We start from the raw sequence: 24233 nt of genomic DNA, 5'->3' as shown, positions 1-24233 counted from the left end.
GCCCTGTCGTCTTCTCTTCTAGTTTGTTAATGAGAGCAGATGAAGCACAAAGCTGTATGTGTTAGTTTATCTCCTCCTCTCCTCTCCTCGATAGTCCATGGGCTCGGAAAACCTGTTGGCGCTTTATTTTCTGATGCTTGCCACCGCCCTTTAATGTTCTCAAGCTTGTGCGGTCTCCATCATCTGGTGAAGGGTCATGTCTGTCTATTCTGTGATGTTATCAATGCACGCCCGTCAAGGCCGCCCCTTTCCGTTGCTTCCATCAACCATACTGAGCATGATTATTATCTTCAACAACCGCCCGTCCTTCGTTCTACACACATGCCCCAAACACCCAAACTTTCCTCCTCTTGGTCATCATCTTCCAGGTACTCACGCTGCCTGATCTCTTCGTTCGTCACATAATGGAACCTCTTTCCGTCAAATAACTTTCTGTAACGCTTCATATACAGTTATGGTCAGAAGTTTACATACAGTGACATGAATGTCATCTTGGATATGAATGTCATGGCAGTATTTGGGCTTTCAGTGATTTCTTTGAACTGTTCTTTTTCTGTGGCACAATGATTGTACAGCGTACAGCTTTAATAAAAAAAAACACTAGAATTTGGTGCACAAGTTTTATTTTCTTTGGGGTTTCTGAAATCAACACAGGGTCAAAATTATACATACAGCACACCTAATATTTGGGTAAAATGTCTCTTCGCAAGATTCACCTTGACCAAACATTTCTGTTTACCATGAAGAAGCTTCTGGCAGAATTCTGGTTGGATATTTCACAACTCTTCATGGTAGAATTGGTAGAGTTCAATTACATTTATTTTTCTTGGCATGGACTCGACTTATAAGCCCGGTCCATATATTTTCAACAGGGTTGAAGTCAGGACTTGTTTTAAGCTTAATGTTGGCCTGCTTTATCCTCCACAACCAGCTCTGATGCGTGTTTGGGTTCATTGTCCTGTTGTAACTCCCAAGTCGTGTTCAAGTTCCTGATGGTTTATGCTGGAGAATTCTGAGGCAGTCCTCCTTCTTCATTATTCCATCCACTTTGTGCAATGAACCAGTTCCACTGGCAGCAAAACAGCCGCAGAGCATGATGATCCTACCACCACCACCAGCTGCTACAGTGTCCCTCTGTACATGGTGGTCATTGTGGCCAAACAGCTCAATCTTTGTCTCATCTGACCATACAGCTTTCCTCAGAAGGCTTTTTCTTTGTCCGTGTGGTCAGTTTCAAACTTTAGTTAAGCTTGAAGGTGTCAATTTTAGAGTGGGGGGTTATTTCTTAGACAGCAGCCTCTTAAGGCCTCTGCATGCTCTTGCGACAAGGCTTTCGCAGATAGCTTTTCGCAGACAGTTGTAATTTATCGTTGAGCGGGGAGTAATAGGCGTGCGCGATGTTATTCACCGGCACAACGCAAGGGGGCGCGAAGTCGCTAGGAGTAGTTGGTGGGTGTGGTTAGTGGAGTGTTTATCCTCCAGTTACTTATAATGACTAGAACTTTTTTTTTTATAATGACTAGAACTGGAGTCGTATAGATGTACGTACTTCCTCAATCAACCGCTCTTCGTGCTGCTCCATCTTCGCTCGTGTTTTTAAAAATGGCGGTCGTGAAAACAAACCAAACCGGGAAAGTAGGGAAGCGTAAGTGCGTGTACAGCGGATGTAGAGTGGACCAATCAGAGCCCTCTTGTCTGCGACGCTGTCTGCGAGGCTTCTGCGGTGGTCACAATTTTTGGGAGGTGCACGCAGAGCGTCTGCGAAGGTGGGGGGGCTACGCAGACACTGTCTGCGACGCTATCTGCGAGGACTGGGTTGTCAGCATAAATTGGCCTTTAGTCCACGGTGATCTGAACTGTAGACAGTGATCCATCAGCTTCCAGTTCATGTCAGGGCTGTGCCATGGTGGTTCCCAGGTTGTTCCTGACCATCCAAACCAATTTCCTTTCAGCTGAGGGTGACAGTTTGGGTTTTCTTGAAGCAAAGTGACTACACCTGACAATAACTTGGATACAATTGTTTGAACTGATCTTGGGATCTGCAGTTGTTTAGAAATGGCTTCAAGAGACATTCCGGAGTTGTGTACATCTGCAATCCTCTTTGTCAGATCTGCACTGAGCTCCTTGGACTTTCCCATTGTATTGTGTGTTGGTCAATCCAATGAGTGCTGTAAACAAACCCTTTTTATGAAGGCGCAGAGAAGCGACCAGCTGTAGTCAATCATGATCACTAACAGGAAGTTAAGAGACCTTGGCTTTGGCAAGGTAGATGTTTTGGAAGTTTCAGCACCTCTGAATTAATAATTGAAGTGAGCGTATGTACATTTTTGACCCTGTGTTGATTTCAGAAAACCAAAGAGAATTAAAACTTGTGCGCCAAATTCTAGTGTGTTTTTTTATTTTTTTATTTTTTATTAAAGCTATATGATCATTCTGCCACAGAAAAAGAACAGTTCAGAGAAATTACTGAAAGCCCAAATATTGCCATGACTCAAATAAGAGATTTACAAGCCAGGAACGCCTCATGATGCAGTACGCAAGAAAAGAAGATTTACTGCCATTTTACTTTGTATTTGAGTAAAGTGAATAAATAAATGGTCTGTGGAAAATCCATTTAATCCTGGGAACTGCGTGCACAGGAATTTATTTTGTGTTTACTCCCCCCGGCTGGCTACTTATTTGTCATGGCTGGCTAGTATGAGCCTTAGTGGAAAGCCCTGGGAATGCGGAAATGTCAAGTTCGATTTTAGATTTACGAACCCGAAAAAAATTTTGAAAAACCGGCGTTAAAAAAAATTTTCAACCGCACAAACGGCACTCACCCGGCCGGCGGACCGGAAACAGAACATTTTTTAATAATGGCCTTGGACTATTATGCTAACGATATAGACCCAAACTGGAGAATATGGAACTCGAGAATAAAAGATTTCAAGCAAAATAACAAAACGTGCATTATGTAACAGTTTTTAATTATACTCCGAAATAAATCGAGTTTTAACTTCATACAAGCTAAAGTTCTCTTCCAAAAAATACACAAGAGTTCTCGTACGATTTATTTGCTGTTTGCTGTTTTAATATTCAGCTTTCTACTTCTAACAACAATTCCAAAATTACACTGAATTCTCAACCCCGAACACATTGGTGCAGATAAAAATTGCAAGAAAACTCAGCCATTTTGCTTTGAGAAATGCTTTCTTGGGATCGCGTACAACACGTCTTAACAACAGCAAGGCTTGAACTGTCATTCTCATATCCTAAATGTTCTTTTGGTACCAAATCTTCTTGATTCCATCGCAAACAGCTCCCAAAATGACACGTTTTCTGAAACCCCGAACACATTTCGATCACCGATGTCTAAGAATTGCTTTGGCAGGATCAGTTTACAAAGCAAGCGAGCGCGGTAAACAATAAGGCTCGAACTTAGCACTTCTCCGCTCACTTCACGGCCATTTCTTCTTCGTGTGAAGGTCTTTTGATGAACTTTTAGAGGGGGGCTAATATAATCGTACACCTAATGACAATAGATATGATGACCAGCCTTGCTAAACATTGTGCGAGTAGCAAAGATGGCATGACTTTTTTTTTTTTCATGCTTCACTTGCAAAATAATATCACAATGGAAGGTTCTACGAATTCAGCAACAATTTGGAGAAAAAAAACAAAAGGGGGAAAAAGAACTCGAAGAAAAGAGTATTATGAGGAAAAACCCAGACGTGCTGGCTGAAAAAGCAAGGGAAAGAATGCAAATCTTAGACAATAAATAAGAAAATATCAAAGACCACACCCGTAATGCGTTCTGGGTATTCGTTAAAATGAATGATGTAATAGATAATCTCTCAAAATGACAAACATTGGTTCTCATGATCAGATCTAATAAATAATCAATATTCTGATGACAGATAAGCGACTTTGTGAAATTAGTTTTTCTCATGTTACACCTTTGTACCCCTGGATCCTAGGGCTGGGTATCGATTCAAATTTCAAGAATCGATTCGATTCCGATTATGAAGCTTCAGAATCGATTATCACGATTAGACCCCGAAGCCGTTTGTTTTCAGGATAATGGCTGGCTGATGAAATTATTGGCTGGCTAGCTGACTCAGCCAAAACCTTAATGGCTGCTGCAGCCACCAAAATGTTTATGGCTACAAATGGCTGATACTGGACGTCACTGTGTGGCATATATCCGGGCGAACGGATCAAACAAATGGGGGGAATAAATAGCAAATTACCACAGGTCCCCTGGTCTCTTACTTCATTGTAAATATAAATCTAGCAAGATTGTAGTTCAATGCTAATAATAAGCTAATCTGGATTGTTCGAGGAAGGCATCTAGCTATCTACTCTCACTAGCAATGACCAGTGAAGGACTGGCAACTATGATGAAAGTAGAGTGGTGGAGTACTTTTTTTTTTAATCAATCTCGAAGTATGTGAAACAAACAAAAAAAAAATACCTTTACACTTTCCCTCAGCAGCGGCAAAGAATGCAGCCATCTCGTCGGTATCGGAGTCGATTAATGCTCTGGGTGGGTTCCCGGGTTCCCCAGTGTATCGTGGTAACGGTGTGAGGGGCGGGAAGCCAGACAGGTAGTCACAACGGCAAGCTTGTGGTGGCTCTCTGTGCTGTGATATCAGTTCTAAATCTCTACAGTGTATGCCTATACGTCTCTATTGTGTTACTACTAGTGTGTACAGTTGATCATGTTTGTGTCACTTTTCTTGTAGCTCATGATGTGGATAAACCCATTATTTGATGTACACAATTCTTAGTGGCTCAGCCAAATTTTATTAGATAGCGGCTCAAATTGGCTTACAAAATTATTGGCTGGCGGCGGCTCAAATTCTAAATGGCGGTTTTAGCGGCGCCTGGCGGCGGCTTCGGGGTCTAATCACGACTCTATATGATTTGATGTGATCCAGTCCGATCTCGATTCGATTCAGTCCAATATCCAGGGGCTTCAAAGTTTGGGAGAATAGCAGGGTACAAATAATTTACAGCAGGGTGCAAAATGGTCAAATGTCTGCCAGTGGCAGACATAATGCACGCAAAGCGTGCAGGGATATATATATATATATATATATATATATATATATGAGAGAGAGATATGCAAGTACGAATTTTTCATGGGGTGGGATGGTTTGGAACAGGCCATCTAAAATTGGGATAACATTTACCCGGGACGGGTATTTGACGCGGGTCGTCTAACTTAAGCTTGATTAGCGTTGTTACGCACGCCAGTGTTTCCCACAGAAATTTTGGAGACTATGGGGGCAAGCCATGGGGGAGGCGCGGGGGTTGTTTAAAATTGAGTGATATGTTAAATATTAAGTTATTACTGAAAAACTGTTGATTAAAAAAACAGACACTGAGAAATGGTCCTATAAACAACTTTACCAATATAAAAGATTACCAGGACTACAAAAATGCAGAAAAATAGGCTTTACTTATCCAAATGCTCCTGTTGGTTCAAAAGTTAAAGTGCAGAGAACCTCACAGCACAACATGAAGTTACCTTAAAATATAATATAAATGCCTCAGCTTTCATGTAAGAAAAAAAACTATTAATACTAGTACTGTGTGCAGGCAGTCTCTCCTGAAGACTAAATTAAACAATAATTATAAACTAATAAAATAAATGGCTCAGGCTTCATAGAAGAAAAAAAACAATTTGAACAGAATCTCACAGTATGATGCTGAAGCTGCCTAAACAATGGAAAATAAAATACCGTTTTGGTAAAAACGTTGGCATCCATTAATTTCTTGTATTAAGTAAAAAAATATGTTGCCAGATACTGCTGACGTTTTACAGCCCAAAATATGTTCAAAACCCGCCAAAATGCACTTAAAACTGCCCAGATTGGGCGGGAAACCTCCCAATCTGGCAACACAGGCGGCAGTAATGGCTGCACTCGTGTCGAGGATGTAAACACAGTTGACGCGGCAACGGACATACATGACATAGTGGATGTAATTTACGTTCACAACTTTTTTTGCTGTCAGAAATATTTAATATTAAATTTTTGTGACTTGACTGACAATAGCTGGCGGCATAACAAGCCATAGCCGGCGATTTGCCGCCGGTGACCGGCTACTTTTGAGACCGCTGAATATCGATTCAGGTTAGTGTTATTAGAACCATTTTTGACTGTGTAGTTAAGCAACATATTAATACTTGTATTATATTGACATTCAACAGCAAATTAATCAAGTATTGGTAGTTAATGATGGCTGTAAGACTGGTGAAAATGATAATGATCAAACCCCCGTCCCAGAAAGGCGAATCAAGACAGCAAACAGAGGACGCCAGAGCTCTCTATACCTGCAACAATAGTGTCCAAATGGGACACTAAAGGCCAATTTATGCTGACAACGCAGTCCTCGCAGATGGTGTCGCAGAAGGTGTCTGCGTAGCCCCCCCCCCTTTGCAGACGCTCTGCGCACACCTCCCAAAAATTGTGACCACCGCAGAAGCCTCGCAGACAGTGTTGCAGACAAGAGGGCTCTGATTGGTCCACTCTACATCCGCTGTACACGCACTTCTGCTTCCCTACTTTCCCAGTTTTTGTTTTCACGACCGCCATTTTTAAAAACACGAGCGAAGATGGAGCAGCACGAAGAGCGGTTGATCGAGGAAGTGAGGAAGTACGGACATCTATACGACTCCAGTTCTAGTCATTATAAGTAACCGGAGGATAAACACTCCACTAACCACACCCACCAACTACTCCTAGCGATTTCGCGACTTCGCGCCCCCTTGCGTTGTGGCGGTGAATAACATCGCGCACGCCTATTACTCCCCGCGCAACGATAAATTACAACTGTCTGCGAAAAGCTATCTGCGAAAGCCTTGTCGCAAGAGCATGCAGAGCCCCTCACCTGGTGCATTATTAAGATTAAGAATTCACCCAAAAGTTGCTGTTGCACACAAATGCATTTTTATTTTATAATGTGAAAAAAGAGGGCGGCACGGTGGTGTAGTGGTTAGCGCTGTCGCCTCATAGCAAGAAGGTCCGGGTTCGAGCCCCGTGGCCGGCGAGGGCCTTTCTGTGTGGAGTTTGCATGTTCTCCCCGTGTCCGCGTGGGTTTCCTCCGGGTGCTCCGGTTTCCCCCACAGTCCAAAGACATGCAGCTTAGGTTAACTGGTGACTCTAAATTGAGCGTAGGTGTGAATGTGAGTGTGAATGGTTGTCTGTGTCTATGTGTCAGCCCTGTGATGACCTGGCGACTTGTCCAGGGTGTACCCCGCCTTTCACCCGTAGTCAGCTGGGATAGGCTCCAGCTTGCCTGCGACCCTGTAGAACAGGATAAAGCGGCTAGAGATAATGAGATGAGATGAATGTGAAAAAAGAGATTCTTAAACCAGTGTAAATTAGGCTTGGGCGGTATCCAAATTTTGATACCTTTAAACTGTCTGTGTTTTCCCGGGGTATACGGTATTACCGAGAAAAAAATATTTTGTTTCAGCCTACTGTGTAACGTGCGCCTATACCGGCGGACCTTGTCCAGACCTGCGCCTATGCTTCAAATGTACTATTTAAAAGCAGCATAGCGAATTGTGTGCATTGTGGTATGGATTAAGCAGCAAAGCAAATTTTGTGCATTGATGAATGGATTAAGAGATATTTCAAAGCATCACGCAACTCTTCCTTCATCTTGAAAATAGCATTCAACTGTCGTTTACACGTCTGCGTTGAAACGCCATTTGCAGCACTATTTCACCTACTCCATCAAAAAAAAGTACACGATGAGCAGGATCAAGCATGGGAAATAAAAAAGAAAAGAAAAAGAATCAACCAACACCCCGTTTAGACTGCGCGATAAACCATATTCTTCAGCGCAAATGAGGCGAACCTAATTCAAATGCGTGATAGCTGCACAAGGCAAAATCATATGGGCCCACGTCATGCCATGGCGGGGAAATTAATAATCAAATGGCCTTACCTTGCTTAAAACGTTGTCTTGATCACATAACTCCTTACAGTTATTCCACTTAAATCCATACGGTTTAACACACCCAAAAAGATAGCAAGCGCATTGCTAATTCCCACCAGAAACCTAACAGTTTACGCTACGATGTTTTCTTCCGTTTCTTCAGTAGATGACATTTCAAACGTTTATTACCCACATCCCAAATGTCATACGTTATATTATTTTACCTTGTTGTTACTCATGTAACCTACTCAAAACACTCAGATTGGAGGTGTTCCCCTCTCGCACCGTGACCGTCTTCTTACATACTTTACACACAGCTTCATCTGTGTTTGCTGGCTCTCCCTTTTCGTTTGGTTTGAAACCAAAATACTGCCACACTGCCGATGTTCTTTTTTTTTTTTTTGCCACTAACTCGTTATCTTGACTTGCCATCTTTCAACCGCGGTCTCAGTCTCTTGCGAAGCTTTCTGTCAGACTCCAAATGTCACGCAGGGTTGCCATGGTAACGACATAAACAACCCTGCACGCGATGAGAACTTCTTTAGGAAATTGATAGAATTAGTGAAAATACGATCACACAGTTATTCGGGATGATCTTCAATTTATTATTTTATATTATGACCTCATGTACTCCATATTTATTTAGATATTATATACTTTTTAAAAATGACGGTAATGAGACCGATACCGTTGGCACTTTTGGATACCTCGGGATACCTTCTTACCGTAATACCGCCCAACCCTAGTGTAAATGTAAACAGATTGCTGGTTACTGGCTTCAAAGTAACCTAACGGTCATGATACCGTTTGTAAATAAGAACCAAAGGTACAGCACCTTAGGAAACATAAGTGTCTCACAGTTTTGCGTAAAATCTTCAAAATATAAAAAGTATAAAACATTCAATTGCCTTTAAAGTGCGAACATGTAAACAGGACATTTAAACTTGAAATTTACCTTAAATTTTAAACTTGAATCAATAATAAACCTTAAATTTCAACTTCAGACTGTAAATAAAAACGCTGTTTCCTGTTAAAGTGCACACAAAAATAAATTCTGACTGGACCTTAAACTTGACCTGAGACAGACTGGCCGTAAACTGTCCATCAACTGCCATCACTTGGGTACAAAAAGGTTCTTCTGCAGAAAAAGGAGCTCATTTACATGCCCAGGAGTAAAGCAGCTTCTTTTTGCAGTAATGATATCCTGCGGATGCAAACGGCACGCCTTTTGGCGGATGCCACCTTTTTCACGGCTGAATCGTGCAGATCCGATTTTTTTTTTTGGGGGGGGGGGGGCATTGGAGTGTCTGATTATAATTTAATCAAAGTAAATTCTGTATTAAAATGACTAAATAAGCAAATGCCCTTACAATCCATGAAACATAGGAAGTATGAGAAGAAAACAGTAAATCAGAAAGCTGCGCACGTTTGCATGAACGTGCGCAGCTTTCTGATTTACTGTTTTCTTCTGACACTCCAATGCTCCCCCCCCCCCAAAAAAAATCGGATCTGCGTGATTCAGCCGTGAAAAAGGCGGCATCCGCCAAAAGGCGTGCCGTTTGCATCCAGACTGCGCGAATTCAATGACGCGACGAGTGGGGTTAAAGTTCACCGGGAAAAATATAATTAAAAAATCGATCTTTGGACGTATGAATCGATCTTCAGGAAATAATATGCAAATCGATTCAGAATCGGAAAATTGATTTTTTTCAACACAGCCCTGCTGGATCCTGTAACTGATCCATGACTGTGTCACACAGTGTTGTAGTTGAGTCACGGAACTCCGAGTCTCCCGTGTTCAAGTCCAAGTAATTAAAATATTTCGAGTCAAGTCCGAGTCCCAGACTCCGACCGCACCATGTGCCGGTGTCTGTTTCAGCGCCATTAACATAAGTTTGTTCCTGAACGTGGCGTATGAACAGGTGAATGTGCTTCTCTTTATCAGGGAGTGTGAAGTATTCTGTCAGAGACGGCTGGGAGACGGATGGAAGTGCAGAAGGTGTGTTTATTAATACAGGTGAAGACTAAACAATCCAGAACGGCAGGCAAAATCGTAAAACGGTGAAACAGGCAATAGGTCGAGCGAGACACAAACAGGCGATCGTAGACTCGGCAGAATCAAAGACAAGAAACGGGATCAGGAAACCAAACAAGGAAATAAGGCTCGGTAATGTGTCAGGAACGCGACTCAATACTTCGCAAAGTAAGTGTGTTTTTACAGTTTTTATACAGGTACACTGATTGATTGCGCCTTAATCCTGTGCAGGTGCGAGTCGTTTACGGAGCGCGCCCGAGAGTCTATCTGATGCAGGTGTGACACTCGCATGAAATTCGTACAAAAATTCATGTAGATATAAATATCTTGTACCAAATTATTATGGCATGTTACTAAAAAATAAAGAAAAAATCCGAGTCCTCGTCTCCAATTTGCGAGTCTGAATGCAGTTAATGCACAAGTCCGAGTCATCAGTGCTCAAGTCCAAGTCGAATCACGAGTCCTTAAAATTAGGGCACGAGTTGGACTCGAGTACGACAAGCCTGGTGTAATGTGTGCCTTTTTTTTATTCAAGCTACGATTAAAGGAAGGCAAATTTTTGTTTTTATCATCAAAATTCTATTCATCTCATTTTATTAAATATCGGAATGCATGTTTGATCACTATTCTGTCGCTGCTATAGCAAGTTATGAGTGTTTAATACTGATGCAGGCAAAACATCGGTCCTGGTATTACTGGACCTCAGTGCAGCTTTTGATACTGTTGATCACAACATACTGCTATATCGACTTGAACACTGGGTTGGATTGACTGGTAAAGTTATCAATTGGTTAAAATTATACTTAAGATAGAAGCTTCTTTGTTACCCTGGGAAATTGTTCCTCAACGTCAATGCCCTTGACCTGTGGTGTCCCCCAGGGGTCGATTCTTGGACCATTACTTTTCAACCTTTATATGCTCCCACTTGGGCAAATTATCAATAAAAATTCAATTTTGTATCACTGCTATGCAGATGACACCCAAATTTATTTTCTCTATCACCTAATGATTATGCCCCCCTTGAATGTCTCTACCAGTGTATCGATCAAATCAATAGCTGGATGTCACAAAATTTTCTTCAGCTGAACACAGATAAAACAGAAGTAATTCTATTTGGGAAAAAAGATGAAAGACTCAGGATTACCACTATTCTTGACACAAAAGGGATTAAAACTAAAGAAATGGTTAAAAATCTTGGTGTTTTCATTGACAGCGAGCTAAACTTTGACAGTCACATGAAAGCAATCACTAAAACGGCATTTTATCACCTAAAAAACATTTCCAAACTAAGAGGACTTATGTCAAAAAATGATCTGGAAAAACTAATAGATGCCTTCATCTCTAGTAGGGTTGATTACTGCAATGGCCTTTTCACAGGCCTGCCAAAACAGACCATCAAACGACTTCAGCTGGTGCAAAATGCAGCGGCGAGGGTTCTCACACGAACAAAAAGAACAGAGCACATTACTCCAATTCTAAGGTCCCTTCACTGGCTTCCAGTAAGCTACAGAATTGACTTTAAAGCATTGCTGCTGGTGTACAAATCTCTAAATGGTACAGGGCCCAATTACCTCTCTGATATGTTGCAGTGGCCTAACCCAATCAGATCTACCAGATCAAAACAGAAAAATTTACTGTTAAAACCAGTTGTTAAAACAAAGTGTGGTGAAGCAGCTTTTAGCTACTATGCAGTACAGCTATGGAACCAACTGCCAGAGGACATTAAAAATGCTCCTGCTGTTGGCAGCTTCAAATCTAGACTAAAGACCAAGCTGTTTTCAGATGCTTTCTGTTAAATAATTAATATTGTCTTCTTTACATTCTTTATAATCTTTACTTCTCTGCATGTTTTACATTTACTTTAACTTTATCCTATTTTATTCTTTATTCTATTCTGCTGGGTTTTTTTTTCTTTCTCGTCTTATTTGAACTACTACTTCATTTTATTATTTTATTTTTACTATTGGGGCGGCACGGTGGTTTAGTGGTTAGCGCTGTCGCCTCACAGCATGAAGGTCCTGGGTTCGAGCCCCGGGGCCGGCGAGGGCCTTTCTGTGTGGAGTTTGCATGTTCTCCCCGTGTCCGCGTGGGTTTCCTCCGGGTGCTCCGGTTTCCCCCACAGTCCAAAGACATGCAGGTTAGGTTAACTGGTGACTCTAAATTGAGCGTAGGTGTGAATGTGAGTGTGAATGGTTGTCTGTGTCTATGTGTCAGCCCTGTGATGACCTGGCGACTTGTCCAGGGTGTACCCCGCCTTTCGCCCGTAGTCAGCTGGGATAGGCTCCAGCTGGCCTGCGACCCTGTAGAAGGATAAAGCGGCTAGAGATAATGAGATGAGATTTTTACTATTGTTTAATTCTTATTTTCTTTTAATTCTTTTAATTAATTGTTTTAGAATAAAAATAAAATTATTTTATGTAATTTTATTTCTCTATTGTTTACTGTTTTTGTTTTTACTTCTGTAAAGCACATTGAACTGCCATTGTGTATGAAATGTGCTATATAAATAAACTTGCCTTGCCTTTGAAATATGCTCTGTAATATATCAGTCCGTATGTCAGAGCAACGGCCGTAAACGAGATTCGTCGAGACCTGTGCGAGACATCGTAGGACAGAAGTAAAACGTACAACGGAAATCAAAGCGACCGACATCTGACAACATCGTCAAAAGACGCCCGCGGCCTCTTTCGAACGCTGATGTAATCAAGCCGGAAGTTTTCCCCGTGTCCGAAATCACTCCGTGCTCACTATACAGGGCACGATATAGTGTGGACGCCATTTTGTAGCGCTGTCCGAAACCTTTGTGAGGATTATACGGGAAATGGGCTCAGTATAATATATGTATTTTATTATTTTGAAAACCCACCAGCCGCCTGATCCGGCACGTTTTAATTGTGCGACAGTAATGACGTAAATACCAGCGTGACGGACTCGTCCTTATCCTGTCGTCTTTCCAACTCTTCTCTACTCCACGCTGGTTTGAAGTCGTATGGAATAATCTCCATCACTGATGAAGCGGAAAATCTCAAAATGAATCTAAATTGGAATGATCTGGCCGCTGTGTAAACAGTTTTCAAAATGGCGGCGCTGATATGTCACGTTTTAAGTCTCGCACAAGTCTCGTGAAGATCGCGCGGATAAGCGACGCCTACCGTGGACCAAACAAACTACATTCAACGTGGCTAAAAACCGAAAAGGCCGATAAGTGTAATATAACATGCCAATACGAGTCACGATATAAGGCTAATAAAACCGAAAACATAATTGAATAACACGTTAATGAAGAAATAAAGCAAGTTTAAAAATGACTGACTTCAGTCCTCCTTTAATTCCACTTTTCAGTCTTTTTAACGGTCTCTGTCCTCCCCAGCGCTCCATGAGGTGTCCCGGTGACGATGGCTGTGGTGTCGTGGAAGGAAACGTGTCTGATCGCTGCGCTGGTGGTGGGCTGCTACTGGAACAGCCTGCTGTGCGGCTTCGTGTTCGACGATGTCTCCGCCATCTTGGATAACAAGGACCTTCGTCCCTCGACGCCGATTCAGAAACTGTTCCTCAATGATTTTTGGGGGACCCCCATGTCAGAGGTGGATTTTTATTTATTTATTTTTTGCGTGTGTAATTTGTACAAGTTTTCACATGTCAGTAATTTCGGTCCATATTTATTCCTGTATAGTTTTGAGAGCCATGTTTATTAGGAGCGTTTCAAATGATACATCACATATGATGATGTAATGCAAGTTACTTAAAACCTACAGTCGTCCCAAAGTACACTGGAGCAGTACAGGACAAAGAAACTCGAATACTGAGACTTTTCCAGAATTTTCCTTCGTCTCTGTACACAGCTATACCAAACTTCGAACTTGACTGATGAATAACTGCAAATTCTTCCCACCGGATTTCTCTCGTGGATAAAAATGTGGACACGGTTACTGCATCCGTGTCTGAGTGACTTTAAACTAGGAATGTTAACCGATGACCGTTTGACCAATGGTTGACCGAATCAACGTCAACCGGTTAATTTTTTTTTGGTTGTTGGTTAAAAAAAAAAAATCAATCGTTTTGAAGCTGCCAATTTTGGAGCGGAGAACCTGGAATTCTGTGTTGTAAATGCTTGGGGCATACCATGCGGTGTAAGGACGACAGCTGACAAATCAGAAACACCCATTCAGTCATGTCCCGCCCTCCCGCCCCAGTTGAAGACAGCTGACAAATCAGAAACACCCATTCAGTCATGTCCCGCCCTCCCGCCCCAGTTGAAGACAGCTGACAAATCAGAAACACCCATTCAGTCATGGCCCGCCCTCCCGCCCCAGTTGAAGACAGCTGACAAATCAGAAACACCCATTCAGTCATGGCCCGCCCTCCCGCCCCAGTTGAAGACAGCTGACAAATCAGAAACACCCATTCAGTCATGGCCCACCCTCCCGCCCCAGTTGAAGACAGCTGACAAATCAGAAACACCCATTCAGTCATGTCCCGCCCTCCCACCCCAGTTGAAGACAGCTGACAAATCAGAAACACCCATTCAGTCATGGCCCACCCTCCCGCCCCAGTTGAAGACAGCTGACAAATCAGAAACACCCATTCAGTCATGGCCCGCCCTCCCGCCCCAGTTGAAGACAGCTGACAAATCAGAAACACCCATTCAGTCATGGCCCACCCTCCCGCCCCAGTTGAAGACAGCTGACAAATCAGAAACACCCATTCAGTCATGTCCCACCCTCCCGCCCCAGTTGAAGACAGCTGACAAATCAGAAACACCCATTCAGTCATGTCCCACCCTCCCGCCCCAGTTGAAGACAGCTGACAAATCAGAAACACCCATTCAGTCATGTCCCGCCCTCCCGCCCCAGTTGAAGACAGCTGACAAATCAGAAACACCCAGTGTCATGTCCTGCCCTCCCGCCCCAGTTGAAGACAGCTGACAAATCAGAAACACCCATTCAGTCATGTCCCACCCTCCCGCCCCAGTTGAAGACAGCTGACAAATCAGAAACACCCATTCAGTCATGTCCCGCCCTCCCGCCCCAGTTGAAGACAGCTGACAAATCAGAAACACCCATTCAGTCATGTCCCGCCCTCCCACCCCAGTTGAAGACAGCTGACAAATCAGAAACACCCATTCAGTCATGTCCTGCCCTCCCGCCCCAGTTGAAGACAGCTGACAAATCAGAAACACCCATTCAGTCATGGCCCACCCTCCCGCCCCAGTTGAAGACAGCTGACAAATCAGAAACACCCATTCAGTCATGTCCCACCCTCCCGCCCCAGTTGAAGACAGCTGACAAATCAGAAACACCCATTCAGTCATGTCCCGCCCTCCCGCCAATGTGCGCAGCTTTCTGATTTACTGTTTTCTTCTCATACTTATACTTCCTATGTTTCATGGACTGTAACGGCATTTGCTGATTTAGTAATTTTAATACAGAATTTACTCTGATGAAATTATTCAGACACTCCAACGCCTAGCCTGGGCCCGCCCATCCTAAGTGTGACGCAACACGAGGGCCTGTTGCGAGCTTAGTCTGGCAAGGCAAGCTATCTACAGCTCTTCCAAGCTCCCGAAAAATCGGGAGCCAATCAACTTTGAGCATCTCCAACGGCCCTGGGTAGAGGCGTGTTCAAGGCACTGACGTAGTAGAACTGCGACCGGAAGCCATAGATTGTTTACAGAATCTATGCCGGAAGCGCTTCATTCACTAGAAACATTACGAACATGGAGCAAGTTCTCATTGAAAACGGAGCAAAGAGCAGCCCTGGAGGTATTTATTGAAAGGAAGGACGTTTTCGCCTTGCTCCCGACCGGCTTCGGTAAGAGTTTAATCTACCAGTTAGCCCCGTCGCGTCGCATACGTCAGAGGAAAGAGTGATGTGATTGGTTTAAGCTTCGTCACAGCCTTTTCTGGCTTCGACCAGTAGCAAACAGGCATTTCAGGGAGGCGGGTCAACCACGGGCTCTGGGAAACAGTTGGGCTTAATATCTTTGCCAGACCAATGCTCGCAGAGCTTTGAAGTCGCGTTAGCCAGACTATCCAACGCCCCCCCTAAAAAAAAAAATCGGATCTGCACGATTCAGCCGTGAAAAAGGCGGCATCCACCAAAAGGCGCGCCGTTTGCATCCCTGTTTAAACTCCTAGGTTAACCGACTTTAACCAGCTAATGAGGCTCGGTGGTCAGTCAAGATTTTTTTTTTTAGTTTTTGCCATCCCTAGTTTAAACACGTCGTCTTTTCTCTCCTGTGACCATCGAAAGCATATAAAAAATACACACGCTTTATGTAAAGTCAATATGCGACGCTTTTAGTTGATTCTGTACATAAGTGCACTTTATCACGACTTGCGCCGACTACCAGCTGCATCACTTCCTGATTTCCCAAACTGCAGAGGAGGGGGGCATAGAACATGCATCCATAGAACGTCAAAAAAAAAAAAATTGGTGGCATTAAAAGGAATTTGCATGAATGCGTTATTATCGCGGCAGCCCGAAATCAAACGTATTTACGAATCTAGTAAATCCAGAAGATTAGTGAACAAAATGGAGCTTTTTGTAGGTTTCAGTAGAACAGGAGTGGGGTGTTCTTTAAATCCAAGCACTAAATCTAAGAGGAAAAGCAGTTAATGTTGGCTCTGAGTAAGACTCGAGTGTTGTAGGTTTACAAACATTTCCTATCTGAGTGGATGTAGATGAACGCCAGTCATCCGTGTAAAAAAAAAAAACTTCCATCAGCCAGGGCGTGCGTTTGTTTATGGCTCTGCACAGACAGACTGGCCTGTCCTCACTTGCGTGATTAGTTTTATTTTATTTGTTTTAAATTACGGGTTTGTGTTCGCTCGCTTGATTTAGTTTTTGTGTTCTTTAATTACTGCCAATAATATAAAGTTTTTGTTTTTTTTTTAAACTGGTTAAAAAAAAAATCTCACTTTTTGAACTCACCCAAGGATTTTTAACATGAAATTTTCTTTTTCAGTTGCTCTGGATATGGCCGTCTGCACAATAAAAACAAGTGGTTTTAAACTCAACAGGATGCTCCAGATCCAGTGGGGCTTGAAAGTTTGTGAACCCTTTAGAATTTTCTATATTTCTGCATAAATATGACCAAAAACATAATCAGATTTTCACACAAGTCCTAAAAGTAGATAAAGAGAACCCAGTTAAACAAATGAGACAAAAATATTATACTTGGTCATTTGTTTATTGAGGAAAATGATCCAATATTACATATCTGTGAGTGGCAAAAGTATGTGAACCTTTGCTTTCAGTATCTGGTGTGACCCCCTTGTGCAGCAATAACTGCAACTAAACGTTTGCGGTAACTGTTGATCAGTCCTGCACACCGGCTTGGAGGAATTTTAGCCCATTCCTCCGGACAGAACAGTTTCAACTCTGGGATGTTGGTGGGTTTCCTCACATGAACTGCTCACTTCAGGTCCTTCCACAACATTTCGATTGGATTAAGGTCAGGACTTTGACTTGGCCATTCCAAAACATTAACTTTATTCTTCTTTAACCATTCTTTGGTAGAACGACTCGTGTGCTTAGGGTCGTTGTCTTGCTGCATGACCCACCTTCTCTTGAGATTCAGTTCATGGAGAGATGTCCTGACATTTTCCTTTAGAATTCGCTGGTATAATTCAGAATTCATTGTTCCATCGATGATGGCAAGCCGTCCTGGCCCAGATGCAGCAAAACAGGCCCAAACCATGATACTACCACCACCATGTTTCACAGATGGGATAAGGTTCTTATGCTGGAATGCAGTGTTTTTCCTTTCTCCAAACATAACGCTTCTCATTTAAACCAAAAAGTTCTATTTTGGTCTCATCCGTCCACAAAACATTTTTCCAATAGCCTTCTGGCTTGTCCACGTGATCCTTAGCAAACTGCAGATGAGCAGCAATGTTCTTTTTGGAGAGCAGTGGCTTTCTCCTTGCAACCCTGCCATGCACACCATTGTTGTTCAGTGTTCTCCTGATGGTGGACTCATGAACAGTAACATTAGCCAATGTGAGCGAGGCCGTCAGTTGCTTAGAAGTTACCCTGGGGTCCTTTGTGAACTCGCCGACTATTACACGCCTTGTTCTTGGAGTGATCTTTGCTGGTCGACCACTCCTGGGGAGGGTAACAATGGTCTTGAATTTCCTCCATTTGTACACAATCTGTCTGACTGTGGATTGGTGGAGTCCAAACTCTTTAGAGATGGTTTTGTAACCTTTTCCAGCCTGATGAGCATCAACAACGCTTTTTCTGAGGTCCTCAGAAATCTCCTTTGTTCGTGCCATGATACACTTCCACAAACGTGTTGTGAAGATCAGACTTTGATAGATCCCTGTTCTTTAAATAAAACGGTGCCCACTCGCACCTGATTGTCATCCCACTGATTGAAAACACCTGACTCTAATTTCACCTTCAAATTAACTGCTAATCCTTGAGGTTCACATACTTTTGCCACTCGTGGATATGTAATATTGGATCATTTTCCTCAATAAATAAATGACCAAGTATAATATTTTTGTCTCATTTGTTTAACTGGGTTCTCTTTATCTACTTTTAGGACTTGTGTGAAAATCTGATGATGTTTTTGGTCATATTTATGCAGAAATATAGAAAACTCTAAAGGGTTCACAAACTTTCAAGCGCCACTTTATAAAGCTGCAGTAATCCATGTAAACGATTTATTTTGATGTAAATCAGATTGACAATGCACAAATATAACTTTAAATGTACAGGATTTTCATGAATACCACATTTCTTATCCAGCTTGGTAAATGAGATCCAGTGTTGAGGTGTAGTACTCTTCCTTAAGCGCTAATTTGATAATTAGTTTGAATCCCGTCTCCTCTCCCACGTCTTTGCGTACAGGAGCGGAGCCATAAATCCTACAGGCCACTCACCGTGCTCACCTTCCGCCTGAATTACCTGCTCAGCGAGCTGAGTCCGGCGTCCTACCACCTGTTCAACGTGATCCTTCACGCGGCCGTGTGCGTCCTCTTCCTGCGCTTCTGCCGCCTCTTGATGGACCGGACGACCAGCCTGGTCGCCGCGCTGCTGTTCGCCGTACATCCGATCCACACCGAGGCTGTGAGTACTGATATAGCTCGGCTTCTGAATCACACACTTGCATCTGAAAATATTGGAACGGCAAGATGTGGTGTGTGTGTGTATGTATGTATATATTATAGGGCTGTAACAATATGCGTATCGAAATCGCGATACGCAGAGCCACGATCCGTGTCGCGATACAAGAAGGCAGAATCGCGGTACACCCTTTCAAACTTCTCCTCAGCCCAAAAACAGAGGTGCTTCCAAACTTCAATTTATGAATACTTTACTTTTTATTTAAATTACATTTTAAACTTACTTAAATTACTTTTATTTTTTATATCTATTAGTAAGTCGTTTTTTCGCCGACCTGCGACAATCTTCTGCGAGTCACGCAACGTCCACACTCGCCACTGGCAGAGCATTCATTTCTTTTAAGCGGTCGCCATTCTGGTTGCGACGCGGGAAGCGAATCTGTAAACAAGCAGCTCATTGGCTGGCTAGGTGTGCCACAAGCCAATCACTTGACCGGAAAGGCATGCAGTGTTGCCAGATTGGGCGGGTTTAGGTGCTTTTTGGCTGGTTTTGAACATATTTTGGGGTGGAAAACATTAGCAATATCTGGCAACACTGAAGGCATGTCTGCTTGGGCGGAAGCCTTCTGCGGCAGTTACATTTTGACACGCGAGCAATGTTTCACCATAAAAATTCCGTAATTTCCATCTGTTTTCCGCGATCACAGAAAATCATTGGCCCTATGAGAGTGAGACAGTGAGAGAGCCACCACCCCCCCAAAAAAAATCTTAACGGATTTACACGATTTGGAAAAATGACTTTTTCAGAACCGAAAAAAACAGAGCTTCCGGCTCAACAATATTATATTGAGAAATAAACAGTCTTTGGATATACATTTGTTCATTTTTGCATACATATTACTCATTCTCTGCAGTGGTCTGAATTATCTGTTATTAAATAGTTAATGTAAGTAAGTAAATGTTAATAAGTCAAATTTACTACTTTAAAAATACATTAAAAAAAAATCGTGGGTGTATCGAATCGTGGGTCAAAAATCGCGATACGAATTGAATCGTGAGTTGGGTGTATCGTTACAGCCCTAATATATTAGTTTGACGTCAACCGAAGTCCAGCGGTTAAAAAAGTAAATTGAGAAATGGAGCTGTAATCTCATCTTGAATTATTGTACAGGTCAAGTTTTTGAACTTGAGTGATTCAGTTCATCCTTCATTCCAGGCTTGTCGTACTCGAGTCTGACTCGTGCCCTAATTTTAAGGACTTGTGACTCGACTTGGACTTGAGCACTGATGACTCGGACTCGTGCATTAACTGCATGCAGACAAGGACTTTATTTATTTATTTTTTTGTAACATGCCATAATAATTTGGTACAAGATATTTATCTACGGGCGGCACGGTGGTGTAGTGGTTAGCGCTGTCGCCTCACAGCAAGAAGGTCCTGGGTTCGAGCCCCGTGGCCGGCGAGGGCCTTTCTGTGTGGAGTTTGCATGTTCTCCCCGTGTCCGCGTGGGTTTCCTCCGGGTGCTCCGGTTTCCCCCACAGTCCAAAGACATGCAGGTTAGGTTAACTGGTGACTCTAAATTGAGCGTAGGTGTGAATGTGAGTGTGAATGGTTGTCTGTGTCTATGTGTCAGCCCTGTGATGACCTGGCGACTTGTCCAGGGTGTACCCCGCCTTTCACCCGTAGTCAGCTGGGATAGGCTGCAGCTCACCTGCGACCCTGTAGAAGGATAAAGCGGCTAGAGATAATGAGATGAGATGAGATATTTATCTACATAAATTTTTATACTAATTTCGTGCAAGTGTGTCACACCTATGCGCCTTGGCGTGTGCATCAGCTAGACTCTCGGGTAGGGCTGGGTAAAAAAATCGATTTAGGATCGATTTCATTTAAATTTCGCACTATTGATTCACAGGGCATGAGATCGAGTTTTGTTTTGTTTTTTTCCCCACAACACAATCTCGTGTGTTGTGTGATTTTCCTCCCTCAGCCGTCTCGTGTGTGATGACGCAGCTGCGCAGTCGTACGTCGTGACGTTCAAGCACGCACACAAAACGGCTGAGGCCAGAGCCATGGCTGAGGCAGGGAAAACGCCGCTCGGCGAGCCGTCTCAAATGAAATCTGACGTGTGGAATCATTTCAAATTTAAAACGACAAAGGGCGAAGAGCTTGATAAAACCAAGGTAGTTTGTAAGATATGCCAAGCAGAGCTCAGTTATTGTAGGAATACTACAAACCTTAGAAACCATCTGACAAGGTACCACACTACGCTAACCTTAGCTTCCGACAACAAGCCGCCCGGAGCAAAACAAAAGAAACTGAAGGACCTGCTAGCATTACCATCAGAGTCTCCGCGGGCCATAAAGATAACAGAGGCCATCGCGACTTTTGTTTGCAGAGATTTACGCCTATACTCTGTAGTGGAAAATGAAGGATTCAGGCAGCTCATTCAGGTACTCGAACCACACTACGTTATGGTGCAACGTAAACATCTGACCAGTGGTTGCGTTAGAATTTTTCATTGGCCGTCATTTTGACGGACAGGGTCGTAAAAATTCCGTCATTGTCCATTATTATCTGTCATTTTATTTTAACTTTTAAATGACAATGTATATAGGCTGTAAATGCTATATATTTAATAACTTGTGTTTTCATGGACTCATTTTCATTTAAAAATTAATTCACAGAACAAGCTTGTATTATTTAATCATTTATTTATGTATTTATGATGCAAAAAGATGAACAGAGATTCTGACGTTCGGTCACTTGTGAACCCATTTTCCCTCCGCTAAAAACATTGCGGCTGTTGTGCCTTAACGGGCATATGAACAATGTTATTTTACAACGTAGCAAGACAATTGCAGTTAAAATATGAACAGTCCACTACAACGATTTAAGTGACGATCTAATTTGACCTGTTTGCGTGAGCTCAAACCTTCCTTCTGGCCCGCATGGATTTAAATTGGGAGCTCGCTTGTGCATAATCAAAGTCGTCAACGGAGACTGCTGCCGAGGCAACGGTCATTAAATTTTGCGTCTTTGCCTCGGACAGACGACTTCTCATTGACGTTTTAATTTTATTCTGAAGGCTGAACCCGCGCTCTGCTGCGACACTGGAGACTGGAATAACCAGCGCCACTTCAGCCAAAGTTCTGAAGTCGGGAAACATTTCTCCCAGGGAAGTGATCAGAAGCCGGCAAGAGCCTCTGAAAGTTGGATTTCCCGACCCTGCTAGTACTCTCTTCATAGGCAGGAAATCCTGCAGCATGCGGTCTTTCTGCACCAGTGGTGCAGCTGCACCCCGCGGAGCCTGGAACCGGACACGGAAGGTCTTAAATAAAATGAAGTTATGTTTAAATGTTAGTTTGTCTACCCGTGCTCTCATTAAAATGATAGTTTAGCAGATATTCGAGCAGTGATGTTCCTAAGCTTCCTAAGCTTGCTGGGGAAGAATACAATAAATCGATATTTGTTTCATTTTAAAAACAAGAAAACAACTAGCCTAAATGAGCGCTATTGCATTAAGACGTACAGGCAGGGAAACGACACAAACAACCCAATGCATCTCTTTTTTTAATAGCAAAAATGACGTGTCTTCTGCAGAGAAGGGAAACATTAATCCATCTCACTGTGCTAGTGGTTAGAAAAGTCAGAGCGCGGTCAGGAGTGCGATGGGGGGAACAGCCTTGCGCAGTGGCTACAGTGTATACATGAGTAGCCTATGCACTGAACATCAAGACTGCCGCGATGTCGGCTCAGGTTGAAAGTGACGGCAGTGAAGACTATGTATACTGTATGTAAGAAAACTCTGCCACAACTTGCCAATCATTTCAGTTGTGTGTTTCATTATGTTTTATTATTAGGATGTAGTGCTGCTGCACAGCAACCTATGGGCTCCCCTAGGGGAGCCCATAGGTTACAGTGCAAAGCACTGCAACTATTGTTCTTCTACGTGTTTCTACTTCTTCTTCTTCTTCTTCTTCTTCTTCTTCTTCTTCTTCTTCCGTATTCTTCTTCTTCCTCCTACGCAAATTTTGATTTCGAATAACTCAATAACTATACGTCGCGCACAGACAAACAATATATCAAAACGTGCGGCTCGATCGGACTCACTATGCTATTACTTTTCTCTACAGAATACGATTTTTTCGCGACGTAGTCGCGAAAAAATCGTCGAAAAAACCCCCATTCATTTCTATGGAATTAATTGAAAAAAAAAGCACTTTTTCAATGTTTTTCAAACGTCCGCTGCTCTGGCATGCTTTCACCTAGAGACGTGATTCAAACTCTAAAACGTAGGAAAACTTCTCCTCTGTGGATCTGGCATTCAACTTTTCTGCTAGGTTCTACACTTTCGGATCAGTCCCGGCTCAAACGCCATGTGGGTTCCGGGAGAAAATCCGGCTTTTGAATGGGTGTCTATTGCGTTACACACCAGTGAAGCTCGTTAACTTAGAGTGGAGAGAGGTTGAAAATAAAGCTCAAACTTTCTCGCTTAAACTGTGTTTTCAGCCACAAATTTCACTCTACAGACATGATTTTCTCAAAAGTAGTAGTAAAACTTGTCCTGATTCACACAATGTGTCTACCTAAACGATAGGATTTACAGTTTTTGAATGACAAGCGTCAAACTGAGGACAGGGCAGCTGACAGGCCTCACTGACACCCATTATAAACGTGAGAGAAAAGTCACTCGTTTTTGAATCGCTCTAGTGTCGTTATTTTTAACACTACAGACAAAAAAATACATCATTTTATTCAGGAGACCCTTCTAGCGCTCACTGTGAAAGAATTTTGTGAATAGCTGCTTCCGTTGTCGAGTTTTGTCATTGTTCGAGGCCTGGTCCTTCATAAAAAACAGTAGAAAACTCCAGCCCTTGTGTGTCTTAGCTCATTGACACCCATTATAAAAGTGACAGAAAAGTCTCTAATTTTTAACACTACAGACAAAAAATTACATCAGTTTATTCAGGAGACCCTTCTAGCGCTCACTGTGAAAGAATTTTGTGAATTTCTTTTTTTTGTGAAAAAAAAAAAAAACAGCCTCGGTCGGCATGACACTTCACCTTAGCCGCCCACTTTATTAGGAACACTTCTGTTCGTACATACAAACTACAACCACTCTTCTTAGAGTTTAGAGTTTATTTTATTTTTAAAAGGGACAGTGCACAAATTAAACATTATCCTT

At 42.7% G+C, this 24233-nt stretch overlaps 1 protein-coding gene across 1 annotated transcript in view; it reads left to right on the top strand.

Annotated features, from left to right (window-relative positions):
• The window catches only part of tmtc3 (transmembrane O-mannosyltransferase targeting cadherins 3), a 177777-nt gene that overhangs the window by 3548 nt on the left and 149996 nt on the right, over positions 1–24233 (top strand). The window contains exons 2-3 of the mRNA XM_060928418.1: positions 13341–13554; positions 18830–19048. Coding sequence (XP_060784401.1) covers positions 13366–13554; positions 18830–19048 — 408 coding nt within the window. The 5' untranslated portion in view covers positions 13341–13365. The remainder of the gene's footprint in view (positions 1–13340; positions 13555–18829; positions 19049–24233) is intronic.

Source organism: Neoarius graeffei, chromosome 8, assembly GCF_027579695.1.
Source record: "Neoarius graeffei isolate fNeoGra1 chromosome 8, fNeoGra1.pri, whole genome shotgun sequence".
Taxonomy (NCBI): domain Eukaryota; kingdom Metazoa; phylum Chordata; class Actinopteri; order Siluriformes; family Ariidae; genus Neoarius; species Neoarius graeffei.
The sequence above is the reverse complement of the archived record's forward strand: the minus strand, read 5'-3'. Positions and strand labels throughout refer to the sequence as shown.